General features: G+C 44.6%; 1 protein-coding gene across 7 annotated transcripts in view; it reads left to right on the forward strand.

The window, feature by feature from the left end:
- Nucleotides 1-14913: 14913 nt before the first annotated feature.
- The window catches only part of esrrb (estrogen-related receptor beta), a 32529-nt gene continuing 20919 nt past the window's right edge, over nucleotides 14914-26523 (forward strand). For 2 of the 7 annotated variants that reach the window (XM_079573071.1, XM_079573073.1), the window contains exons 1-4: nucleotides 14914-15445; nucleotides 18159-18224; nucleotides 21162-21245; nucleotides 24244-24650. In XM_079573071.1, the coding sequence (XP_079429197.1) occupies nucleotides 15396-15445; nucleotides 18159-18224; nucleotides 21162-21245; nucleotides 24244-24650 (607 nt within the window). In that variant the 5' untranslated portion in view covers nucleotides 14914-15395. The remainder of the gene's footprint in view (nucleotides 15446-18158; nucleotides 18225-21161; nucleotides 21246-24243; nucleotides 24651-26523) is intronic. The other 5 variants (XM_079573074.1, XM_079573076.1, XM_079573075.1 and 2 more) reach the window with 3 other exon arrangements.

Below are 26523 nucleotides of genomic sequence, written 5' to 3' on the forward strand. Positions count from 1 at the left end.
GTTTGTGTGTGTGTGCGCGTGCGCACGTGTGTGTGTGCGTGTGCACGTGTGTGTGTGTGCACGTGTCTGTGTGTGTGTGTGTGTGTGTGTGCGAGTGTGTGTGCGCATGTGTGTCAGGCAGTACGTTCCAACTGTACTTTTCTATTGCAACTCACACTTAATTACTCACTTTTTACTTTTGGTGTTTTTGTTCAGGAATGACAGCTGCTGAATGATGTGGTATTTCAGTTTTGTCTCTCCAAACCCGGGGGAGCAAATTAACAGTATGGAGAACTTGGTTTTGCAGTAACCTTTCTCCATCCGTGGTGACATTTGTGATTTTGCCATAGGCTTGGGCGTCCGCTTCCACGAGAGGAGAAGATGCACAGGGACGCTGCATATGCCGCATGTTTCAGGACCCTGTCTGTTTGATGTGTGGATGTGTCAGTGCGTGAGGTGGTCCAGCTGCCAGTGGGGGTCTCTAGTCTGCAGAAACCCAGGCTCAGCGGCGGGGTCACGACCTCACAACATGGCGTCTACTCACTACTCCCACTCTCTGCTCCAGGAGAACTGGCAGAGCTAAGGCCAGAGCACCAAAATAATGAAACATAGTTTTACCATTTCATTTGGCACATTTAAAGAAACAAGCACTGCAGGAGCCAAAGGTTAGCAATGGTCAATGTCACAAATCTAGGATTTTAGTTGAAGAATCAAGGTTTGCTAAAAAGAGGTGGTTGGCCTGGGAGGAGAGGGCAGAAATATGACGATATATGAACCTTACCGTTGAGCTGTCATGGTGCTAATGGAGGAAGTGGAGCAGGGGGTCAGAAGTCCTCAGCACCTGCGTGGAAGATTAATGACCGCTGAGTCCTGGGACTAGAGACAGACACAGAAATGGGCCCGGCTTTTAGCCCATGAAGAGGCCAGTCCAACCTGATCATAGGGCAGCAAACTAAGTATTTGTCTCCACAGCAGAATTATCCAATCCAATCCAATTGCATAATACACTTTAAAAACAACATTTGATGGCACAAAACCTTGTAGGTCAGGTCATAGCCTCTAGAGTACTAATAATTCCTAAGCTAATGCAGATATATTGGACTTAATGTATATTTCCCAGTTGCTCTAGTTTCTGAATATTGTTTAACTGTGTTGGTCATACTACAATTTGACTGGAGGACCATACAGTAGTTGTAGTAGTGACATGTTTTGTCCCAATACATGGCAGAGTCTCTTTTAGTTAATTTTCCACTAAGATTCAGGAGTCTCTAAAGTCTCTAAAGCAGGTCGGTAAGAGTCAGCCTCCTGTTGTTTTGGTTTGATCTTCTCTCTGCTGATACAAGGCACTGGCCTCCCTGTGATCCACCTGGCAGGCGGGCCGTTTGGGCCCAGATATGTACACTGACCGCTGGGAAAGTGTCTAGCTGTGCTTGGCCAGCTGCTCAGGCATGGATGTCTGATGCTAGAGATGTTATTAGCTGACACGGCCACTCGGTTTTGCAAGCTGTCGTATTCAATGGAGTGGATGAACAAAGAGTGGCTGGAATAGAAATAGATGTATCGACCGGTTATCAGAATGACTTGGGTGCTATTTTTGCAAAGAGGACACACAGCAGGAAAAGGGAGTGACGTAGATTCTCCAAAAGACCTGGATGGAGTTACTGCTGACTTTTTGGTGGCTATGATTTTGGTCTTTTCTTCTGTCACTGTTGGGTGAAGGCAAAACAAAAACATATTTTCTGACAAACTGTGTTTAACAATATGCACTGATTTTAACTATTGTGTTGTGTTGCCACTTTCTTGAGTCCAGTCCAGAAAAAGTAAAGGATGTGTGACCAATCCATTGATCTGTCACGACTCAGGCTCTGTAGACGCAGAACATCAGCACCTCCCACGCACATCCCACAATGTTTTCACTTCTGATACCCAAATATCAAACTTGAAAAACAGCTTGCTAAAAATTTACATTTCAGTATGATTTTAATTTTATGCACTACGTCCGAAGGTGTAGTAATTGCTTTACAGTTTCTAATAACGTACAATCCTAGTACAAAGTTCTATCGACACTCCCTCTCACTCTTCTGTGCCAACAGCCTAAGCCTGAGTGCAGGGGACGTGGGCCGCTCCACTGAAATGCCGTAGCCAGCCAAAAGAGTTCAGTTGAGGCTTATTCTCACTCATGCCACTCACTGAACTCCTCCACTCCTTTTGCATAAAGTAATTGCTGTCAAGCAGTATGCACTGCAGAGAGTTGCTTTGACTGTGCATGCACCGAGGGTGAGATTAGAGAATAAAAGAGCTAAGTCAGTGCTACTTAGGCACTCGCAGATCCTGCGTCTGTCATGGTGCTGCTATGGATGAGGGCTGACAGTGATGAATATTGGCTAAAAGTTGGTATTCCACATGATGGTTTTCCCTAATGAGAATTGATGAATGTGGGAGGGAGGGACTCAGGATTGTGTGATGAGAGAGGGACCACTCATTAGAAGCCAGTCATGCTAAGTGGAGCAGCGTTAAGGTGGGCTGAACCGCAGTGCTGAGCTGTGCCGCCACAGCAGTTCTTCACAAAACATCAGCTGATATCACTGATCAATACTCCCTCACACACAAGTGTCAAATGAAATATATCCATGAGAAGAAAATCGATAAGAGCCTCCTCCCAATGCACAAACAGCATTTAGCCATACTGTCCAGAGAGCAGTGCATTTATGAGGTGTATCCATATGCATGAAGCTGCGGTAAACACCTGGGTGTATAGGAGAGGGCCTGTGCTGTCCCGGCTGTGACCGGCAGTGTGGCGTGGGACTAGAGCCACTGGTGGAGCAGATGGCTGAGTGCCATGGTGCTGAACCAGCCTCGGGCAGCCCCACAGGCCTGTGCAGCCAAAGCTGCACATGTGCTGGCCAGGGAGGACATTAAGTAGCTAATAGTTAATAGTGAACCAGGTCATTTACTATCATGCGCGGACTTTATGAAGCACAACTGCCACTCCTGAGTGCACAGGGGGCTGCGGCTAATGCGGCTTGAACTTTTAGATGTAGATAAAAGTGCTAAATGAGTGCACAGGCCATTTCAGGACTATCGCCCTCTTAAGCAAACATTGCACAGTACATCAGATGTTGTTGCTGTACGATCACCTGATGTGCTTTAGTCATATGACTGGCTACAGAACAGGTACTAACCCCCTCCCTTTTAAAAGTCCCACAGTCTTGTGATGTTCGACCCTTCTAGAGCCACAGTAAACAGGAACTTTCCTCACACCCCAATAAGAAATATGACATTTCATTGTACATTTAAAAGGCGACAATTTTAAACTAACAATGAAAACTCGGCTGGATAAAATTTAATCTAACCAGTAAGTTTTTTGACATATTGTCCTCAAAGAAGAGGCTGGTGAGCTTCTATAGGTGCAGCACCTCTCACCACTGAACTACACAGTAGGCTTGATCTCTAAATTAATCTAGCAAATGGATATTTCCTTTCTTCACCAAGAGAAATATGTCTACATTAAAACTACAGTATTTACCTACTTTGGTTAGTAGCTTCTCTGATAGATTTAGCTGTCACCATCTACAATATTGGATTTTTCAAATATTTCTATCCATGGATCTTGATTTCCTTCCCGTTGAAAAGACATGCTTTTAATCAGCCAAAGCACAAACTGTCTGGGTCTAGTGGAGTCATTAAAGCTGGCTCCACACACACACACACACACACACACCCTGACACGCACACTCTGACACGCACACACACACAAACACACGCTCACACTCACATACACACATCCGGCTGACTGCAGCCTATTACAGAGATGGAAGATTATGGCCTAAATGAAGCCATTAGTTACGCAAACCTAATGATCATCTTATTTGTATGTATAAATCTGATCCATTTCCACAGCTCAAGGCAAATATTCCTTCCCTCAAATGATTTTAGAGAAATTGAGATAAAACAACAGCCGCATCCAAAACAAAAACATCAGGGCCATAATGGAAGAGTGAAGGCGATTGCATCCATTACCCCTCTTTACCATACTGCGCTTCACAGGGATTACCCCCAGTTTCAGAGAGGTTGATTATTAGACGCTCGCAAAGGTTTCGTTTGAATCGCCCCAGTTAAAGGAGAAATTGCAGGCTGAGGAGAGAGGCTAATAACAGTTATTAACCCCGTGCGGGCGGCAGTGTAAAAGAGCGGCACAATAACGAGGTGCACCACCAAGGTTTGAGGCGCAGCGCAGCTAGCACACCCCCGAGGAGAAGCTAACTTATTAAAATAATGAATTAGCCGACCAGATTACTGCAGCCTGCGGCAAAGGCAATTATCCCCCTCCAAATCCCTGGACAGGACTCCCTAGCGCCACCATAAAACAAGTGCTCAGAAAGCAGGAGCCCCGCGCTCCACACAAATGAATAGGCTGTTAATTAGGATCTCTCCCGCTGCGGGTAGCCTTCCCACTGCCATACCAGAAAGCACTTCTACAACAGCAGAGAAAAGGGAACGGAATAGGAGGTGAATGAGGGAGTGATTGCAAAGATAGTAGAAAGCATCAAAAGTAAGTGGAAGTGATGGTTTGAATAAAAAGAAAACATACAAAGTGGCAAAGTAACAGCAGTATACAGTAAACCTGCGTCAGCTAAGCAATTCAGGAGGAATCTTATCAAATAAAACTCATCACAGCTTCTGTTATGTATACTGTCAGGCAGATCGATATCTAAATATCAATATTATGAAACTGGAGCCAGTAAGGACAGAAATTATGCTCATGTCTAAATATTGATACTTTAATTTCTTTAATATTAAGATGTTTTGAATTTAATTGAATTTTGAATTTTCTGTTCATTGTAAAATGTCAGATCATCATTTTGCGAATAGGAATCACTTTTAAGCAGGTGAGGGATAATGGCTTCATAAGTTTCAATGTGTTTTAATGTGGAAAAAATGGATTAGTATCAGTATCGGATCAATATGGCGATACAAGAGTATTACTTGGTATCGGATCCCAACCAAAGTCACAGGTATCGCCAACCATATTATCATTAAACAGTTTAGTTCACTTATATGCACATTGCAGATCCTATCCAAGCATTTCCCCCTGATATTGTCTGATCAATCTGCCTGCAGTATGAGGTTATCCTTCTGTGCTCAGAAAACTCTGGGACAGAGTGAAGTAGGACAATGGCCCCCCAGAAAAAGCGCCTGCTGTACTTTATGACATATAGCCTCTAATGGTTATAAATACTCAAGGATCACATGCTTGACATCATGAACCAAATCTGGCCATCACTTGCTTTCACCTTCCTCCTTCACATCAGTAAAGAGCACAAAGTTTTGGAGGCTGAGATCACCTTGTCCCATATAGATATAGCTATACTTTTACACAGAAAGTAACTGTCCAAAGGAACAACACATCCTCACACTGTCTATCTATTCTATCAACCAATGTTTAGTTATCATTAAATACCATTATATGTGTCAATATTGTAAAATCTCTAAAACTGAAACATACTCAAATGATTGCAGTATCTACCCTTTATGCAGCGTTTGTGCTCCCAAGGGATTGATTTCATGGTCACACAGACATGCAGGGTAAGAAACAGGACATTATGCCAGTGTATTGTATGAATATGGCTGCCAGGCTTGACATGAATGCAATTTCATGTAATTTGAATGCCTTTCATGAGGCAAGGACTCTTTTGAAGTGTCTTAAAAAGCTCATCCACCATGCTCGCTGCCACTGGCCCAGGGTACAGAGGAGTCATGTTGACAGGCCCAATTAATGATGTGGCGTGTGAGAGTGAATGAATGAGGAACTCTGAGAGGATTCCTCCACCTTACACCCCCTGCGCTGCTGTGAAGAACAATCAAACGCCTGCCACCCCCTCCTATTTATCACTTTAAGACATTAGGCAGACATGGGCCGGAATATTAACCAGCTCCTTTGCCAGGAGACTTCCACACCAAAGGCTGCGTGTGGCAACATCCATTTTTAATCACAGGGGAAAATGAGGCTCAATCGCACTCATCTGCTCCAAGCTTAAGTTGTTGCCATTTCTCTCAAGAGCTCTTCATGTTGATCTCTTTCCAAAGACAATGCAGTCTTTTCAATGTGTTCATTTTCAAAATCTTGTTTATTCCTGTTTAGTTTAGGGTCTGGCACAACTAACTTAATTTTCCTAAGTTGCCAGTGTGTCCTGATGCCACTGGGATTCCACAGATTAATTGAAGCCATGTTCTCCAGAGCCCGGAGCTGTACCAGGCTCTCTATGGTGAGAGCAGCGGGCCAGGGCATGGACACCAGGCAGGCAGGGAGATGATCTATTCACCCTTTCCTTTCCCTGTGGAGCCCACCCGCTGTGACACATGGCACCTGCTAACAAGGTCACTCCACTGTTGTGGCACCACAGGGGGAGCTGCTCTTATTATCAAGAGAGAAGTCATCCTTAAGAAGAATCTGATCTCAAATTACAAGACAAGGTTCTATATATCCACCAGCCTTCCTCCCAAGTTTTCAAGGGTATCGTTACATCTCAAGAGTTGGAATGGTCATCATGAGTTAGACAAGAATGTATCTAAACTTGCTATACTTGGCGGAAGTTAGTTGGACTCTGTGACACATGAAAGCAAAAGTAATAAATAACCCAGAGTCAGTGTCAAGTCCGTGCATCCCAGTTGTGCTTTTTTTTTTCTTTTTAAATCTTTCCTCCCCTTAGACTCAGATGAAGCTTTGGTTTTGAGCAGATTGTCCACATAGTATTTTTTGATGAACAGGATTACAGATGATGAGGTCAGTCTAGTGCTGCTGGAACAGTACAGAGGTTAGTCATGTACAGTGTGTCAGTGTGGCACGCGGAGCTGGGCAGGTCATGGGCTGCCACACTCTGCCCACTCCTGCAGACAAGCACACACTAATGTGGCTTTAGGTGAGGGATTATGTGCCACTCATGCCGTTATGGTACCACTTTGAGGCTTGGGTCAGGATGCTTGCTGCAAGCTTGATTAGAGGGATGTGTTGTCCCTGTCCTGCAATCTCCTCCAATGGTCACACTGTATTGCTCTGCACATTGTGTTTCTCTTTGTTTGAACGGACCATAGCAAAAGTCTTGTGGCATTAAAAAGATACAAAACGGAGGCACTAAAAGAAAAATAATGGCCATTTAACTGAAACATTGCTTATGGGTTTGTAGTTGCCATTTGTGATTTGTCGCTGTTATTTCACCCCTGCCTCTATGGTAAATGGTAAATGGTCTCAACTTATATAGCGCTTTTCCACCTACATTAGGCACTCAAAGCGCTTTACAGCAAGGATCCACTCACCCATTCATACTCTCATTCATACACCAATGTACGCAGACACTGGGGGCAATGTGGGTGAAGTGTCTTGCCCAAGGACACAACGACAGTGTGCACTTTCAGGAGGTGGGAATCGAACCCCTGATCTTCCGATCATGAGACGACCTGCTCTACCATCTGCGCCACCGTCGCCTCTATAAGGCACTATGTCTCTCTTTTTCCTACCTGGGACTATATAAGGCGTCATCAGATGTAACCAGGTCCTGCTTAACGGGGACAATTCTTCTTGACCGTGTCGGGTCGTGTCATCGGGTCACATGTGTATGTGGACATTGGTTTGTTGAGCCAAATAAATATGTTTATATAAGTGGAACACGTGTCTGGGAACCTTTCATTTAAAGGAATAGGCCTCCGTTTACATACTGAGATGTGTTCTTACCTTAGCTTTGACGAGTTGTTTAGGACCTGTCTGATCTTCACCCGTGCCTTCAGTCACGTAAACACAGCGCAGACGGCGTTAGCATTTAGCCTCTCCCTCTCTCCACTATAGCTCCAAAACTGGTCAAGATAGAAGCTACCAAGCTCTTCCCGTTTTCCCTATTTAAATATGGTTATGTGAAGTGTTCCACTACAAAGTATAATTACACAAAATTAAACAATGTGGATTTTCTAAGCGGATAAAAGGGGGAACTATATTGTAAGGCGTAATAATACCAGGAGTAATTTGGCATCCGCGCAGTAAAGTTAACTACTACTGAAACTTCTCCTGGTATTATTACGCCTTACAATATAGTTCCCCCTTATATCCGCGTAGAAAATCCACATTGTTTAATTTTGTGTAATTATACTTTGTAGTGTAACACTTCACGTATTTAAATAGGGAAAACGTGGAAGAGCTTGGTAGCTTCTATCTTGACCTGTTTTGGAGCTAGAGAGGGAGAGGCTAAATGCTAACGCCGTCTGCGCTGTGTTTACGCGATTGAAGGCACGGGATCATACAGGTCCTAAAGAACTTGTCAAAGCTAAGGTAAGAACATATCTCAGTATGTGGCCTATTCCTTTAAGCAAGTGTCAGTATGCTTGGTATATTCTGTATTACAATTTTTGTATAGTCTTGTGGCATTCATTTAGAACCAACTTCATTCTGTGGCCTCACTTATGGTTAAGCATTATTTTATTTGTCATATTTGAAGACATGACAAATAAAAAAAAATATTTGAAGACGACCCCGTGAGCTGCTACCTTAACGTGGTGGGGTTGTTTGAGTGCCTGAAGGATCAGAGGAGCTATGTTGTCTGGGACTTTATGCCCCTGGTAGGGTCTCCCATGGCAAACAGGTCCGAGGTGAAGGGTCAGACGAAGAGCAGCTCACAAGACTTCTATGGACAGTACAGCAACAAGATCCGAGACGTCGCCCTGCATGGCACAACCAGGGCCCCACCCTGGAGCCAGGCCTGGGGTTGGGGCTCGAACCCGAGCGCCGGCAGTAAGTCAGACCTGTTCCCGGTGCGTGTTGGTCTCCGCTAGGGCTGTCACCAGTTCTATTCATTACCTTTATGGACAGAATTTCTAGGTGCACCCAGGAACCGGAGGATGTTCGGTTTGGGAGCCTCACGATCTCATCTCTGCTGTTTGCAGATGATGTTGTTCTGATGGCTTCAACAAATCAGGACCTTCAGCTGCTCTGGGGCGGTTTGCAGCCGAGCGTGTAGCGGCCGGGATGGGGATCAGCACCTCCAAATCTGAGGCCATGGTTCTCCACCGGAAAAAGGTGGTTTCCCCTCTACAAGTCGGTGGGGAGTCCTTACCTCAAGTGGAGGAGTTCAAGTATCTCGGGGTCTTGTTCACGAGTGAGGGGCGGATGGAGCGTGAGATCGACAGACGGATCTGTGCGGCGTCAGCAGTGATGCGGTCGCTGTGTCGGTCTGTCATGGTGAAGAGGGAGCTGAGTCGGGGCAAAGCTCTCGATTTACCGATCGATCTACGTTCCCACCCTCACCTACGGTCATGAGATCTGGTTCATGACCGAAAGGACAAGATCGCGAATACAAGCGGCCGAAATGAGTTTCCTCCGCAGGGTGGCTGGGCGCACCCTTCAAGATCGGGTCAGGAGCTCAGTTACCCGGGAGGAGCTTGGAGTAGAGTCGCTGCTCCTTCACGTCGAAAGGAGCCAGCTGAGGTGGCTCGGGCATCTGTTTCGGATGCCTCCTGGTCGCCTCCCACGGGAGGTGTTCCAGGCATGTCCTAGTGGGACAAGGCCTCGTGGAAGATCCAGGACACGCTGGTGGGACTATGTCTCCGAGACCCGGCCCCGGATAAAGCGGAAGAAAATGGACACCTCCAAGCACACCTCCTCCAGAACAGCTGGAGGAGTTGTGCTTGGATCGGGAAGTTTGGGCTCTCTGCTGAGACTGCTGCCCCCGCGACCCGGCCCCGGATAAAGCGGAAGAAAATGGATGGATGGATGGATCATATTTGAAGATCTGATCCAGAGACATCTGAGAGTTCAGGGTCAATAGTCTTAACACGGGGGCCACACAAATGCATTTTCTAACATATTGTCAGCCATTGCTGATTCCAGCATAGTTGTTGCGATTAACTTTATGTTTTTAGGTAATAATTAGGTACGTACATTTTTAGGGAAGATGAAGATGAGGATTTTCTGTGAAGTTTGGCGTCAGAAACCTTTGTACTAGCTTCTTCATTGTGGGGGAAAAGGGCATTGATAGGAAGGCAGATAGAGCTGATCAATACGAAGTGCAGTTTTCTCCGTAGGCCTTCTCTCATATCTCTGTCTTGTTTGTGTTTTCAAGGGGTCGGGGTTTGCTCTGTTAAAGTGCTGGTGTGGGCGGGCTTTTGCCCCTTTATCAATTGGGATTTTAATTACACACGTCTAGGGCGACAGCTAGATTAGAAACCAATCGACGCTATCGGCCACAAAATCTAATTACTGTTTATTGACAGATAAGGGCAGGCCCCCTTCACTTTTCCAAATAAGATAAACCTCCCCCCTCGTACACAATGAGGTGCAGCGCATACTGTCCATGAAAGACTATGATAAGTGCCACAGTATTCCTCTGTGCCTGCTCATGGGGAGCCCGTCATGAAACTCACCATACCACAGCTGCTCAGTGCATGAATCTTAGGTCCCTCTGATCTAGTATAAACCGAAACAAGAAACAACCCATTTCTTATTTAAATCTCGATTCTACGTTATATCTAAGCTGAATCTGCGGCTGGACTGAGTTGGTTGACCAATTAAGTGCACGTGACAATTTAGAGCTTCACTGCAATGAAGTTCCCGGGACATAGTACAATATCTAAATTATATTCATTTCATATCCATGTGCATTTGGATGTTGTGATTAGTTGTTTTTCTCAAAGTTATTTGTAAATCAATACTGAGTCAATGATGAGTAATGGATGGCACTTACCTACAGAGTCACTCAGGTGTGTGTGGACACATGTGTCCCCAGAGGCCAGAGCTGCTTCACTGGTCACTCTCCTCTGCGTAAAAACACAGGCCTATCAGCTGTTTTACAGCCTCCCTCCGTCACAGCACAATGCACTTTGCTCTAAGCGCGAGAATCTGCCTCAGGTAAATATGGACTGAATGATTGGATTATTGTTCTTTCATTGGGCTGTGTAGTAATGGCAGGATTATAAACATTGCAGAGTATAGATTTCCTGTCAGATCCTATGAATCAGACGTCCTTATCTCATTTCCAGACTGCCACTCCAGCCAGAGATGCCATCTCGCTGTGAGGCTGTGTAGGATCGCAGAGAAGAACCTTAGCACCCGTCAGAACATATCGTAATATCAACATAAACAGTGAAGCTGACGTAAACCCGCACAGACGTTCAGACACCGAGCACTGTGCAGGCACTCAGTTCACTCAAAGATATTCAGTAGCACTAAAACCCACCTGTCCATGTTTGTTAGCCAACTGAATTTAGGGCCCACGCTGGGCTGTATTCAAAGAGAGAGACAGTTAGAAACGCCCGGGACAGAAGGGAACAAGGAGAAAGATGTCTTCTAAATGAGATTTACTGAGTGTGGGGACGGGGTAGGGCTGACAGCAGGTGGAACAAGACCCTCTGATTTGGTTTGGATCTCTCAGAGAAAAAATCTTTGGGGTTGAATTATGCAGTATTTGGAGCAGAGCTGGAGATTGATGCCTGGACCTCATACGTATTTGTAGTTGCTCCATGGATTTCACTCTCCGCCTCGGCCACTCTCTTCGCACACATTTTTCTTTTCACTGGATTACCAACACTGTAATTGGGTTAGGGAGCTCCGTGGACCCAAGCATGCTTTTGGTGGAATCAGTCTAAGCTCTCAAGTCAAATACAGAAAGTCAACAGAACAACACACACTCTTATGAGAAGATACATGGGCTTCAGAAAGCAAACGGGCCCCAGGGCAGAAAGAAAGAAAGTTTTGAGAGAACTGATCCAAATTATTCCACAAACTCGCTAAATAGATTTCGTCTTTGTGAAATTGCTGCCTTTTCATTGTAAGTTATTTGAAATAACTTTTGAACTGGACATTCTCTAAAGCTCAGCCACAAACAAACACGTTCTGACCAAGTTCTCAAGTATTAATGCTCATGGACTGAACGTGTTTAAAAAGTGCACCGTGAACTGAATAGATTTTGTCAAACATACATTGCACTGCAGACCTAATGGCAGTCGGGATTAAAGGTTTAGCCCGGCACTGTCCTGTCTGTCATTCATCCCTTTTATGAATTACACCATCACCCTAAGAAAATGAATAAATAAATAAATAAAGTGTACCGGTAGCTGCTGTAGAGAGTCGGTGGTAGCTGTGTTGAGATAGCCCTCCCTCTAGTGGAGATGATGGAGTCGGCTCGTGCTGAAGGACTGTTGCTCTGGGGCCATTCTGCACACAAGACTGGGAATGTTAAATGTACATAATGATACATATAGAGTCATAATAATAATGACAGATTTTTATTACTTATTCACTGTTAAATAATAGTCAGAACATACAGGCGCCTTAGACTGTGGCCAAGTATGTATTTTTTTTTATGTTGTTTTATTTTATTGAGTAACTCTGTGATGACCTTTCTGTGAGTAACCTATACATTTCAGCCTGTTAATAATCCCCATACATCTGGGTGTAGCTGAGAGCAGAGGCCCCTGAAATGTGGAGCAAAGTGCAGCTGTGGACACATGGGTTATGTGATCCAGCGACTGAGATCAGCCACAGACGAGACGCAGCTATTGTGCTGTTATTTATTCATCGACAGTGGAAACCTGGTGGAAACCGACGGCCAGCGTGGCGACGTTCAACCTTTTTTTGTTTTGCCAATCTGTCACCTGACGTTTTTCCTAAGTCCCCAAAACGAAACTCGAACAGGAACCAATTAACCATGTTGCACTGTTATGCTGATATTCTAGCACGTGCAGCTCCATGTCCTCGCGTGCCTGTCGAATTAAACCCAAAAGTTTAGTTCAAAAAGAAAGAAAAAAGACTTTGTAAAGGCCAGCAATGACGTTTTGCATCATGCATCTATTCAAATCATCAATACACTACATGTTTTTATTAAAACTTGAGAACAATATCCTTTATTGCGCTGGTTTTAACCACATTTGACCTCGCTCACCCTGGTCCCGTTGCTCGCAGGAGGTGTTGGATTAGTTACCAGGTGCGCACCGGAGGAGGGGCGGCTGCGGTGTCTCCTGTATCTCCCTGTTGAACGGTGCGCGCGGTGACGCACAGCCACTGCCCCGCACTGCCTCCCCATCCCGGGACCAGAGCGCGACACTACAGCCCCTCTCATGCCCCTCTTCTGCCCCGCTCGCCCGACACCATGCTGCGGAGCCGTCCGTGGAGTGACACTTGTGCAAGTAAGATCCGCACTCACTGAGCTGCCTTTTATTGGCTGCGTCTGTAGACTAAGTTTTTCTGTGTGCTTACATTATAATTTGTTTTGCAGCTAAATATCATGTAATTTCTTGAATGGGGGTCATGCACCTGTAGCTGTAAGTGCGGTCCTCGCGCTGTTAATTGAGACGCTCGCTGCAGGCATCTAGAAAATGACTGTCAGAAAGATGAATTTGCGTCATTTTTTGTTTGTTTGTTTGTTTGTTTATTTGTTTGTGTTGTTTTTATTTCGTTGTATTTTTTGTGGTCAAGGCTCGAGGTGGGAGCGCGTTTTGTTGTTGCCCAAACTGAACTTGAACACTTTGAGTCTGTTCTTTATGACTGATGATTGAGTGTGCGTTAAGCGGTATTCATTGTTTTTTTTTCTTGTGTGTGTGTTTTTTTTAATCACAGTCTTTTCTGGCAGATCAGCTGAGATTTTTCCATAGCAGTTCATATGAAAGTCAGAGACACGTTCATATCGCTCATGTGACATGTGAGATAGTGTGCTGAGACTGTACTGCAGGGCGCAAATGTTGTCAAAAACCCATTCTTCCTGAGTTTTTTTTTACTATTTCAATAAACATTTGAACCTATTTACAAAAAAATAGAAGAATAGGCTGTTTTTTGTTATTGTGTTCGATTTTGCTCTCTTTCAGTACAGAGCCAGTGCTGTGTGATGTGCACTGGAGACACCACTGCTGCTCATCAATAGGCCTGTGATGATCAATAGGCATTGCGTGATGTTTTTGCATTGATTACAGAAACGTGGACTGATGAATGCAACTGGATTCCTCTCCAGGGCTTATGCAGTTCCGGTTTCAGAGAGAAACAGCAGGATATAAGCGGTCACACTGCTTTGGGCACAGGCTGCAGGTTGAGCTCCTTTACTCATCCAGACTTAATCTGGATTTAAACTATTTGTGTTTAGATTGCACCTTGCAGAAAAGTGGAAATCTGGCTTGTCTTGTTTGCTTGAAAGTGTGGCTGAGGAGCCAGGACATACTCATTTCAATAAGACCCCATGGTAATCTCTGTTCCTATAATGTGGGGATACAGTAACATGCAGACCCTCACTGTCTGTGAAATGGTATCTGCATTCTCCACATTCTTACTGAGCTTGATCAACACTGAAACACAGGCGCTTCTAAAGCAGGGGTTAGAGGAGACAGAGCTGGATTTTCCAGTGCTTCAGAAGCTGAGTATAACTGAGATCATCTCACAGGTGGCCAGAGCTTTTCGACGCTCCCCTCACATGGAACACGCTCTAACAGAGCAAGGCACACAGCTCAATAAATACATTTACTGTTCTCAGCGATGGCTTTTAGAAAGTGAAGTGCACTCTGTGGCGGATGGACCAGGATGTGTTCAAAGTAGGCGACAGTTTTTTATGGTGTCTATGGTATATTATATTGTTGCAGAGAACAGCTTTTCATGATGTAAAGCTACATCAACACATTTTATATTTGTGACAGAAAACAAAGAAAGGTTTGATCTCAGACACTATACACATTACAATAAAAGTGCATGATTTGGAACATTGATATACACTTATATACTTATACACTTATAAAAAAAAAAATTCGAAAATGAAGCTATTTCTCAAGGAACTGAGTGCAGTTCAAATAAGATGTTTCCTTTACTCTCTAGCTGCTGCACATGACTGCAGCTCTTGACTCGTGACCCTCCTGTCGTAGTGTCCACGGTGCTCCTGCGTTTGTTGTGCTATGCTGATGTGCCATGCGGCTGCTGTCTCCTCTCGGGCAGAGTGCGAGTGAGCGTTGGAGCCCTCCTCCCGGTGCTCCGCCGGCCCCTCTGTCGCTTTAAGTCCTGCCCCTCGGAGCCAGCCAACAGCAGCTGTTCCATATTCATCAAGCCCTCCAGTCTTAAAGAGCCCTATCCCGAGCATGGAAAGAGTCATTCCTGTAGCCGCGCTCTCATGCTCTCTCCATCTTAGCGCTCATCCCAGTGCCGCCTGCCGCTGCACCTGGTCCCTCCCTCTCCCAGTCTCCCCCTCTCTCACTCTCTCTCCGCACACTGTCCTGTCTCAGATCCACACATGCACGCTCCCAGCCCGTCCCAGTGCCACAGACCTGTGCAGGCCGGGGGGAGTGCCGCTGGAGGGGCTGCCGGACGCCGCTGCTGTCTCTGAGCTGCTCTGCTGCGTCTTGGGAAGAAACTCTCAACTGTTTTCTCTGTCCTCTGCTCTTATTCCTGGAATGCTAAAACTGGACTGATGGACATTTCAGAACTTTGTCTTCCAGACCCTCTCAGCTATCATAACCAGTAGGTGCACCTCTTTCTTCTCTCATTAACCTCACTTTCATTAGTTGTGCCTCTATGTGTCTGTGACTCTGTTTTGGTCTGTCAAACTTTCTCTGCACACTGTTCCACGGGAGAGACTTTCTTTCGTTTTAATGTAGCACAAGGCAGGTGGAGGTTCAATGCAGGATCATTTTAATTATGTTATTGCCTATTCCAAATTTTATTCAGAGCATGGCCAATTGATTTTGCATGCCCTGAAGCAGAGGAGGTTATTTTCTAAAGGGGTTGAGGTACCTGTCTAGTCAGGATTACAGAGTGTGTGTTGATGACTTTGTTAGAGCACAGTTGTGCCCAGTGAGTGTGAAATAATTCTGAAATATTTTGTAAAGTTAACTTATTTCTGAAGACAGGGCAAAACGGCCAGTGTAGGTGCCGACAGTAGGAACAGCTGGGACTTGAGCCTCTGCCTTGCACTCTACTAATGTTTATTTTGTCGAGGCAACACACAGTCAATGCTTCAACATTTAACTTAGGTGAGGAAAATGTTTGTGACTATAGCAATATTATCTTAACACTCAAACTAACTATTTGGATCAGTGAATTGTCTCCTTTGGTAATGATTATATTCTCCATTGGAATTCATCAGAAAACGGGTGAAAAACGAATAATTTTTTCAATCATTGTAAATTTGTGTCACAAAGGCTTGTTTTATTTTGCTTTTGACATAGGAATCATTACAGTGGTTTATTGTAGTTTATTTAGTCATGTTTTATATCAAAACATATTACACCTTAATACATTATAATAAGAGTTTTCTTGACAGATTTCCTAACTTTTTCGTTGTGGAGTGGTTGCTCTTGCAAATGAACGTTACTCGTATTTTTCTATTCTGCCTTATTTTAACTCAAATTTACACAGGCGAACCTTTCTGTGTGTCGTGATGTTCTGTTGATTTGAACAAACATGTTGCAGGAAATAAAACTGTATTAACAACATGTAGTTTTGCAAATTAATTAAATTAAATAAATTCCTTTTAGTAGAGTAAATAAAGTGCTTTAATTGTCATTTTGCAAATGTGTAGATCATATGGATGGCGTTTCAGATTTAGTTTGAAATGAAACTTAACTGCTGCACAAACCCTCCATCTGATCTATGCAATATTGTTGCACCGTTGTGTAATGACAATAAAACCTCTTGAGCTTACTTTTATATACTAATTTGCTGACGTTATTTTATTCTCTTTTTTTAAAACATGTACTCTTTATTAATCGATGTAGCTGAATATAGCTTATATTATACAGCTGATAACACACATTCCACACAAATAATTCCTTTAAACTGTGATTAATTTTGTATTAAATAATAAGCAAATAATAATAATAGTTTCCTCTTTTACTTGTAGACTTTTCTCCATGTCATTGTTAAGACTCTTAACAATATAAACACACTGTAAAATACCAAACTGTAAAATACCAAACTCAATATTATACTCGTATTTATAACTGTTTAGAATAAATTTAAGAAACAGATTTTCTGAGCTGCACCACATTGGGAAGAAAGATGGATGTATTGATAATGGCTTTATTCATATAAACGTGCAGATGTGTGAGTGAGAGCCTGTGGTTGTGTGCGCTGCGTACTTGTGTGACTTGGCTGTGGGAGCTCTCCAGCGCTGGCCTGAGCGTGCTGCTCTTTTCGCTGCCTTCCTGCCCTCCTGCCTGTCCCCTCTCAGCCCCCGTTTGCTCCTCCGTTCTGCCCCTCTTGTCTGAGAGGATTAGTGGGACGAATGCGCTCCATGTAATTAGCACAGCGGCGTTGTAGTGTGCACTCTATAGACTGACCTCAGGGCTTCCCCAACGCCTGACAATCTGCCTTCAAAAAAAAAAAGAAAGAAAAAAAACATATTACGACAGACTTTTTTTTACATATTCCCCGTCTGTTTTGTAACTTATTTGTTAAAGACTCCATTTGTTTTGTTGTTCTGTGTTGAATTAACTGCTTGTGTTGGGTCTTGTCAGTTTCGTTTTGTCATATTTAGAAAACCTTTAGTAGTTTATAGAAATGTGATTCCTTTCCTCTCATTTATTCTTTCAAAACATTACCATGGCCATCACAAACTAAAGGCTTTTCAATTTCCTTTCATCAAATAAAAGCTTTTTCATGTTGTTGTTTTTTTTATTTTATTTTTTTATAGATGGGCAGTTGAAAGTGAGCACACATTGATGAATTAGATTTCAATTTGTTTGACTCCATTCCCGGTCTGCTACTTTAGAGGCTGCAAACGCTCCGCCTGCTTGATTCTTATTAGGTTTCAGAAAAACAAGGCGCGGGAATTACATTAGTGTATCTTAAGTTAAAAGCTCTTTGCTCTTTGACCAAGTGTTTCATTGTTATTGGGGTAATCAGATTTTTGCTGTCTTCATGGAGATGCTATCGCGGGCTCGAGGCAGCGGTGGGTAACCAAAGCAGCCGCGCACAGACACTATCCAGATGGGATCAGCTTACGGTAATTTGGTTTCGGAATACATTACCAGAAGAGGCTCCTCCTGGCCGAGAGAGTGACCACTGACCACGCCGCTATGGGCCGGCGGTGGCTGCCCCCTGTCCGTCCATCCGTCCGTCCGTCCGTCCGTCTCTCACTCCCGCCTGTTCTGTCCTGAGCTGGGATGTGACTAAAAGCATGTTTTACACTGAGTTTGATCCAATTCTGAAACCTTGTGTCTTGTACCAACAGGGCTTTGTCCAATTCATTAGAGAGATTCCTGCGTCCCCTGGCCACGCTGGAGCCCTCTCATTTCTGGTATCTAGTATCATTACTTTTCCTGTAAATATGTCACTCAGCTTCTGTGTTGGGGGAGGGGGAGCATGTTATCACTGCAGGCCACATAGGGATGCACAGGATAACCACATTTGTGACCACTGTGCCGGCATATGAGTTAGAGCAGCGAAATATTTGATATAGGCGCACCTTGTAAATCCTTCTTCCATCAAACTTACAAGATGTCACATCAGCCCTTCCCAAGCAGGTTCTCAATTCTACATATTTCAAAACGATATAGTTCAATCCCCTTGTTTATTTTTATTTTTAACAGTCAAACAATCAAAAAAATAAATCCCTGATTCAGATAACAGCGGATATAAACAAATGAAAAAATAATCAAAAATGTCTGATAACAGGACGACACAGCCGTAGGCTTTTCTGCCCTTTTGGCGGCGCTAGCACTGACACAGCAGCAGCATTGCATTCATTATCATACTTCAAAAGTTGCAAAAAGTCTGTGCCATCGTCCACAGCAGAGCTAGACTCATTGCGTTTCATTTTAAAAGTCTTTCCCCCGTTTTTTATTGCGTTTTCCTCCTCGCACTTTGAAATTGCGATACAATGTGGGATAATTGTACAGGGTGTTTATCAGAAAAGCTCATTGGTATCGAGCAGCCCGATGTTTGAAGCTTGTGTTTCAGAGCGGTAATTGAAATGCAAAATAACATTAGGATCGATGGTTAGCTTTGTTTATTTATGAAATCAATATTGAAATGGGCCGTCACGCTTAGCAGCTGTGATTCTCACTGACAGCTTCACCAAGGCTCCGCTCTGTGGCCTGGCAAGTGTGGGACCCACAGTGTGCCCTTCCCTCCGCAGGCTTTACCCGTGTTATTATGGAGAAATTTGGATACTGACAATTAATGATGTTTTCCACAAACTTACACTTTTATGAATGTTACGCATTGATTGGGTTAATTTTTCATTTTCAATATAAAAAAAGAAACAAACTTGTATTGTAGGGAAACCAATGTAGAGATTTTAGTTTGACTTTAGTATCCAAAGTAATAAAAAAGAGAAGAAAACTTTCTGAACTTATGGGCAATAATCTAAACTGGCGTGTATTTACTTCAGTTTGAACAAATAAAAAAAGAGGCTATCCTTTCCCTTTTATTCCCAACACTGTTTTTGAGCACAGTGTGTCAGCTGGTGAAGATGAGCCGATCCAAAGCCGGGGGCTATTGCACTTGCACCAGCAGTGGCTGTGGTGAACTAAACCGATTCCCAGTAAAACGCACTGGTTTCCTTCCTGTGTGTGTCACGGTTGTTCTAATCTCAGCGACGAGCAGCTCTTGCACGCGCCCCCTCAGACTGAACAAACATTTGCTCTGCGGATTGTTGTCGAAATGCCCCAGCGTCCCTGATAAACCTGTTCATTTCTGCCTCTTCATTACCATGTTCTAGTATTTTGGTCTTTGTTTGTATTTGGCTTCTTTTAATGAAGGCGATCATTTATGGCACCAGTGAGTGAGGCAGGCTCTTTGTCTTACGCAAGTAGTGATTCCCCATAAGGAAAGATTAATGGAGTAATTTCATGCATGACTTTATGCCTCCATCCTGCAATGCACAGTCGGTTGTGTCCACACCTGCAGTATATATGCACTGGGCTGTATTCTGCGGAGCTGTCCTGTATCCTACGCTTTGACACACTAGTAATGCGCATTCTGGGCAGTCAAACTCGACCTATAGTGTGCTGAATGAGTTTCCTTTCCCTGGTATCGTAGTGATAGTACTGAGATATTGTTGTCGGTGTATCAGTTACATTTTACAGTCTCACATTATGTCTGATGTCAATTTATTTCCCAAAAGATGGTTGATAAAGGATGCGTAATAATAAAATAAAGTGTACAAGAAAAGCTTTCTTCATCTGTAAAAAGCTAAATTTTGCCGTAGTTTATATATATATATATATATATACTGTATATATATACTGTATATATATAAAGCGGATATATTTTTTTTTACATTGAGAAAGATGATCTGTTTTGGTCTCGACCGTGGCCCCTTGACAGTGAGTGGGCACGTGCTGCTCCCAACTTCCTGAACTCAGCCCGTTGTCAGAACTGGATCTGCCCCCAGCGGCCCAGACAGTTTACGTCAGGCACACACAGGGTCTGCTGCCAGAGTCTGCTGCCATGGCCGCTCTGAACAGGAAGAGCAGCCGATCAATAGATGTGATCTGTTCAGGAGCTGCTGGAGCTCGGGCTCATGTTGTCGTAGTGGAGTGAGCTCATGGCTTTATAAAGACCACTGCACCTCACCGGGCTGAAGCTAAATATAATACTCTGCGGCAGACTGAAAAACTTAATTGCCCGAGCCACAGCGCAGCCCGGTCCCCCAGTGGTAACCCGGCCCGAGCCTCTAGCCTACGGGCTATTGATCCAGGCCTGGCTCTCAGTGGAGGCACACAGGACACTCACTCTGTGTTTGGGCCCTAATGTATCAATTACTGCCTGCTTCCTTCTTTCCCTATTCCATGTCTTCTGGACTTCCCTTTGTTTGCCTCCACATATCGGCACATCATAAATCTCTGTCTGCTTCTCTTGAGTGTCTGGCATATCTGTTAATAAAAGGGCCCTCCTCTCCCTTCTCTGCTAGAGCAGGACTAATGAATGAGAAACTCCAAAATTAGGGACCTCTCCCTGTTAGATTAAAATGGGTCCCGCTGGAGTATGGGGCTTGCCTCCAACCAAACCACAGGCGTACCCCCCTCTCTGCTAGATCTCTGTTCCATCCTGATTCTGGGCCACATAAAAGCACAGAGCGTGTGCAGTGAGCCAGACCAGCACTGGGCCCCACATGTGCTGCCTCCAGAGGATGCAGCCCTTATTCCCTCAACAGTCATTAACCTGGTACCAAGAGTCCTCCATATTTCACCCAAATGTCTGAGAACCTCAATTTCCCCCTTTTCCCCAGGGGCCAGCCGGACCCCACATCCATGTCATCTACATCTCCCCGGAGAGCTCTCTGCTCCCGACCTGGTGGCACCTCCGTCTGCAGGTATTACTTTGCTTGTAGTGGGTTTGTGCTGTGTCCATCAGTGCTGTGTGTGACAGTGGAAGAGGTGCAGTGGCCCCTGAAAAGGGTCAGTGTGGCAGCTAAATGCTGGCCATACAGAGGCTGTCTGTGCTCAGGCAGGTCTGTCAGGAGCTAATTGAGTTGGTCGTACCTGCGCTCAATCTGGGGCCACTGGCTTAACAGACCCCATATTCCAGGGCTCTGAGTCACCCTCCTGCTGCAGATGTCAGCCTCACCACACACCTCTCCACTTACAGTCCGCTCGGAGAACACAGGGCACTCTGGAGGAAGGAGCTCTGTACTCACCCAAGAGCAGCAGGAATACCTACAAATTGAGTCAATTAGCTCCCGGATGTAGAGCGTTCTCCCGACACTGTGCTCGAATGTTCACTGTGAGGAAGTGCTGAGGCATGTTCAGGAAGTCAAAAGAAGTGTGAGACGAGCCGCCAGATCATTAGGCCCCTAATCCTGGTCACAGCAGCACCACTAGAATGATATTAGGGATCTGAAACGCAGTTAGGAGGGCCAGGTGGAATCAAATTAAAACCAAACTGCACAGTGTGCGATTGCAGACCCATAACCCACTACTCAGCATGAATTTTGATCGGTACAAAGGGAACAAAAGGAGGAGAACAGAAGAGAAAGAGAGAAAGGGAGATAGTGTATCTTAGACGAGCAGTTCTCCTCTGGGCAACAGACAGCAACATTTGAAAAGCTCTTACCTTGAGGATGAAAGGAAGAAGACAGAACTATGGATTTTAGAGCAGTTATTTCAGCACATCTTCTCCAGTCTGCCCTCTGTAGCACACAAGCTAATTACCATGTAGTCCACATATTGAATTATTTATTAGGACCATTGCTGCTGTCTAACTATTTAATGTTCATGATTCATTTTCATACACAGTTGTAGTTATAGATTTAAATTGGACCTGCCCCATTAGAGATTAGGAATATTTATAGAAATGTTGTAGTCTGTTTGATTAATATCTTGGTTCAAGTGGTTAGTATTCCCCTCCTATCATTAATCAATATATGCAGCTGGTTAAAAACATAAGCATAGCCTTGGTATAATGTGTCATAGCAGAATGAGTTAAGGGAGCCTGGCTCCACATTTATTATAAATGACCACATAGAGCCGGAGGGGAAACAGTTAAGACACTTATGCAATTATGCTAAGTGTCACCCTGAGGATGGCCTTTGAACCAGGGTTAAGCTTACTCTGAATTTGCGAAATAAAAGCTAAATGGAGCCATCTTCTGCTGCTGTGGTTTAATATATAGCCTTTAATAAGGCAAGTGCAGGTGCCCTATTGCACAGGTGCACATATTCATCTAAAATATAGAACATAAAGCAGATGAATACAGAGCCGTGCATTAATTTACACATGCAATATGCATTTATTATTCAGAGCCACAAGCTGTATTTTAGACAGACATGGAATGAATTCACTTTTCCAATTTCTTTGTGCAAGGACATCAGCCAAGGTGGAGTACACATTTCAAAACAGAAAACACGTTTTACCATTTAAAAATGATTTGCGTCAGTATTTTTGTTTTGGAATTTCTCATATTATATTACTCAGTGACTATTGACCACATTTTGACAGTTGAATTCCACATCGCTCAGACAAAGGGCTGCCTCCACAAGGTCAACAGCTTTAACAGGGGCCATTTTTATTATTTATTTTAGCTGTTAACCTTTTTCAAAATTTCAGAAGTGGTGGCACCTGGAGCTGGGATGAATATACATGACAGCAGGGAGGGAAACCCGGGGAATGAGATCTAATTTGACATGCTGACCCCTCTCTCCACAGGCCCAGTGAGGCTCAACCAGGCCCAGCCAGGCAGGGTGAGAAAATAAGGTTGACCCACTGACCCCTGGGCCTGAACCCCTCCGTCACCCACCCTTACAATTAAATCAGCCCTGAGCAGGAGGCCGTCTGCCTTAGGTTCCTCTCAGGTGCTCTGTGACGGACAGCTATCATCCAATCAGGCAGAGAGCGTGAACATCCCTGTGCTGATGCTAAACTCACATGTCAAATATGTAAACATTACCATTAGTTGGCAATATGCTAATGGAGCTAATGTGGTAAAGCCCAACTTGGTCTGTCGAGCTGCCACTCACTAGGAGCCCCAGTGTCTGTATTTGCATAAGCCATGCAAGGCTCAATTTTGTTAATGCAGGCAAGTGCAGGGGACCTTTGACCTTTGCCACGGTAACCAATGCAAAGAGTGTGTCTATATGTTCATGTGTAACCTTGCCTTGACCCTAACAGGTCACTGTGTCTACACCGCATCTCCAATACACTGAGTTATCCATCTCCTCTGCCAGTCTGCTGCTGTAAAATTAGCCCTGTGTGGATAAGTTGCTCTCCCCAGTTTCAGAGAAAAGGTTAAGGTGCAAGACTTCGATATATTCAGATGAGCAGAGGCAGAAGAGGGCGTTTTCTGGCGCCTGTAAAACACAAAACTGGCAGCGCATCACAGTCCTGCACCAAGTGTGTTCCAGTGTTCGGCAAATGATAAAACTGATAATCCAACACACACCCAAGATATATCGGGACATTTAAACCCATGAATAGGAGGAGCTGGTGCAGATGTTGGTGTGTGTGTGTGCGTGTGCGCGAGTGTGTGTGTGTGTGTGTGTGTGTGTGTGCGCGAGTGTGTGTGTGCGCGAGTGTGTGTGTGCGTATGCGCGAGTATGTGTGTGTGTGTGTGCGCGAGTGTGTGTGTGCGTATGCGCGAGTATGTGTGTGTGTGTGTGTGTTCTGTGGCGAATGTGAAATTATGAGTGAAACCAAAATTAAATTCATGTCAGATTCTCTGCAGTTCAACATAGTAAATGTTTCATAAATTTTGAATGAAATATGTAGAAATTAAAATAAAACAATAATTTCCATGTACCTGTTAAAAAGGTCAATCTATTTTCGTCTTACAGTCTTCCTTTTCTCTGTCCTCTCTTGCCCTCTCCCCTCCCACAGGCTGCTGAATAGAATGGCCGCTGATGACCGGCACCTGCCTTCCAGTTGTGGGTCCTACATCAAGACAGAGCCGTCCAGTCCATCTTCAGTCATCGACACCGTCAGCCATCACAGCCCAAGTGGCAACTCGGACGCCAGCGGGGGCTATGTGAGCACCATGAACCACTCCAACGGCCTGGATTCTCCTCCCATGTTCACGCCCGGCGGGCTGGGGCCGGGCGCCTGCCGCAAGCGTTACGATGACTGCTCCAGCACCATCATGGAGGACTCGTCCATTAAATGCGAATACATGTTGAACTCCCTTCCTAAGAGGCTGTGTTTGGTCTGTGGAGATATAGCCTCTGGGTATCACTACGGAGTGGCCTCTTGTGAGGCCTGCAAAGCCTTTTTTAAAAGGACAATACAAGGTATTCTGCTTCACATCAGAAAATTCTTCTGTAAACGCACTCATGCACAAACAGCTCACATACAGTAGTGGTTACACATTCTTATGATACAAAACATATAATCACTGGTTCGGTCCTGCCAGGAGATTTGTTTTTAAAGTCATCGCTGAGGTCAGCAAGAGTGTTGACCGTGGAGTTCCTTATTTTTTGAGAACAGGATGTATGACAGTTTGTCATTAGAGAGGCAATGAAAGCTCCCACTGAGAGGGTGAGCTCTCCTTTGGACTCATCAAGAAAACTGAGTCTACACAGGTTCATAGCACCGGCCTGACACCAAAGTCAAATAAGTTTCAAAATTAAAATGTTTAAGTTATACGAGGCCAACATATGTGACTGAGTGCTTTGAGATTATCTTCTATGTCCATGTTGCGGCCATCTCTCTGACAAGTGTTGATTTTGGACCTTCTGCCCCTATCAGCTTTAGACAGTTTATGTACCTTTTGCAGGCAAACAAAAGCATTAGGCCAAAGCCTCATGTTTGCTCATGCTGCCATCAGCAATCCTTTATTGACAAAAGATGAGCATTTTCTCTCAGTCTCAAGTAACATAACAAGGCTTTTGTGCCCTCACTCAACATACACTGATGCATCACAATGGCAGAAAAAAGAGACAACTTAAGTGGAGCCGCGGCGTGAGCAATTAAGTCCAAGGTACACGGGAGAAACACGGAAAGCTCCCCCACACTTTGTATCGTCGATTCCAAATCCCTCTCTTTTTCTTCTTGGAGGGCTGCCTGTAATGGAGCTAATCTGCCGTCGTTTGTCCGAGCCACAGGAGTTTTGTCAATAACAATCAGCGTTTGGAAAGTGTAATTAAGGCCGAGGCTTTTCATTAGGAGGAAGGGAGGGGGCTGTCTCCGGGGACGGCCATGCCAATTAGAAACTCAGGCACGCGTCGCCGGGTAATTTCAGGGAGAGGAGGGGAAAGAACCCAGGACTTGTTTAGATTGGAGAGGGACCCTGCTGCTGCTTCAGAGGAGAGCAGGAGAGGCTTAATGGCATAATAATCAGACCGGGGTCCCAGACAAGGAAGACGGGAGGACACGGGCCGATTTGGGGGAGGTGTAGGCGTTACAAAGTGACGAAAGAAAGAAAAATGAGGACAGTGGATGGAAAGATGGAGAGTTCTTGGAGGGATGAGAGTGCTGCTAAACAGAAGTGACAATTAAAGGAATTACAAAACAGTCCAGGGTGAAGCCAGAGGATCTCTTTAAACATATTTCCTAGTTCATCCGCATGTCTCTCCCTTTCCACCAAAGACACAGTGAATATCCATCTTCCGGCGTCTATTCATTCAGCAAATGCCCCTTGAACTCTTCCATGGGGATAGTTACATTAGTCAAGGCCAGGTCTAAATGACTGTCAGCCCTGATGCCCATCTATCCTGCCTGTACCCGCACTCCGGCCGCTCCCTAATCATGCCCCCAGCCCCGGACCGCACGTGCGCTACCAATCAAAAACATATATCTCTGATGGGAGCGTATTTTCCTCCCGTTTTGAACCCAAGTGTAAAATCGCTTGAAAGCAACTGAACCCCGTGGCCTCCTTTTATATGAAGTAATAGACCTTGACAGAAAGCCTGTAAAAGTCAGTTTAGATTTTGATGAGAAATACCTGCCATTTTAGTGTAATTTACTTACAAGACCTGACTTTCCCCCCCCCCTGCGCCCTGGCATGGCTCCTGAAAAGCCATAAAATAGATTGAGACAGATACTTATCAAGAAAGGAAGGAGGGAAATCTTTTTCTTCTCCTCTCACAATGATGATATTGGTAACCATACCATAACCTCTCCAGACGCACAAGTGCATGCCGTTAAGGCCCACAGTTCATGAGG

This window comes from Gobius niger (assembly GCF_951799975.1).
Source record: "Gobius niger genome assembly, chromosome: 16".
Lineage (NCBI taxonomy): Eukaryota > Metazoa > Chordata > Actinopteri > Gobiiformes > Gobiidae > Gobius > Gobius niger.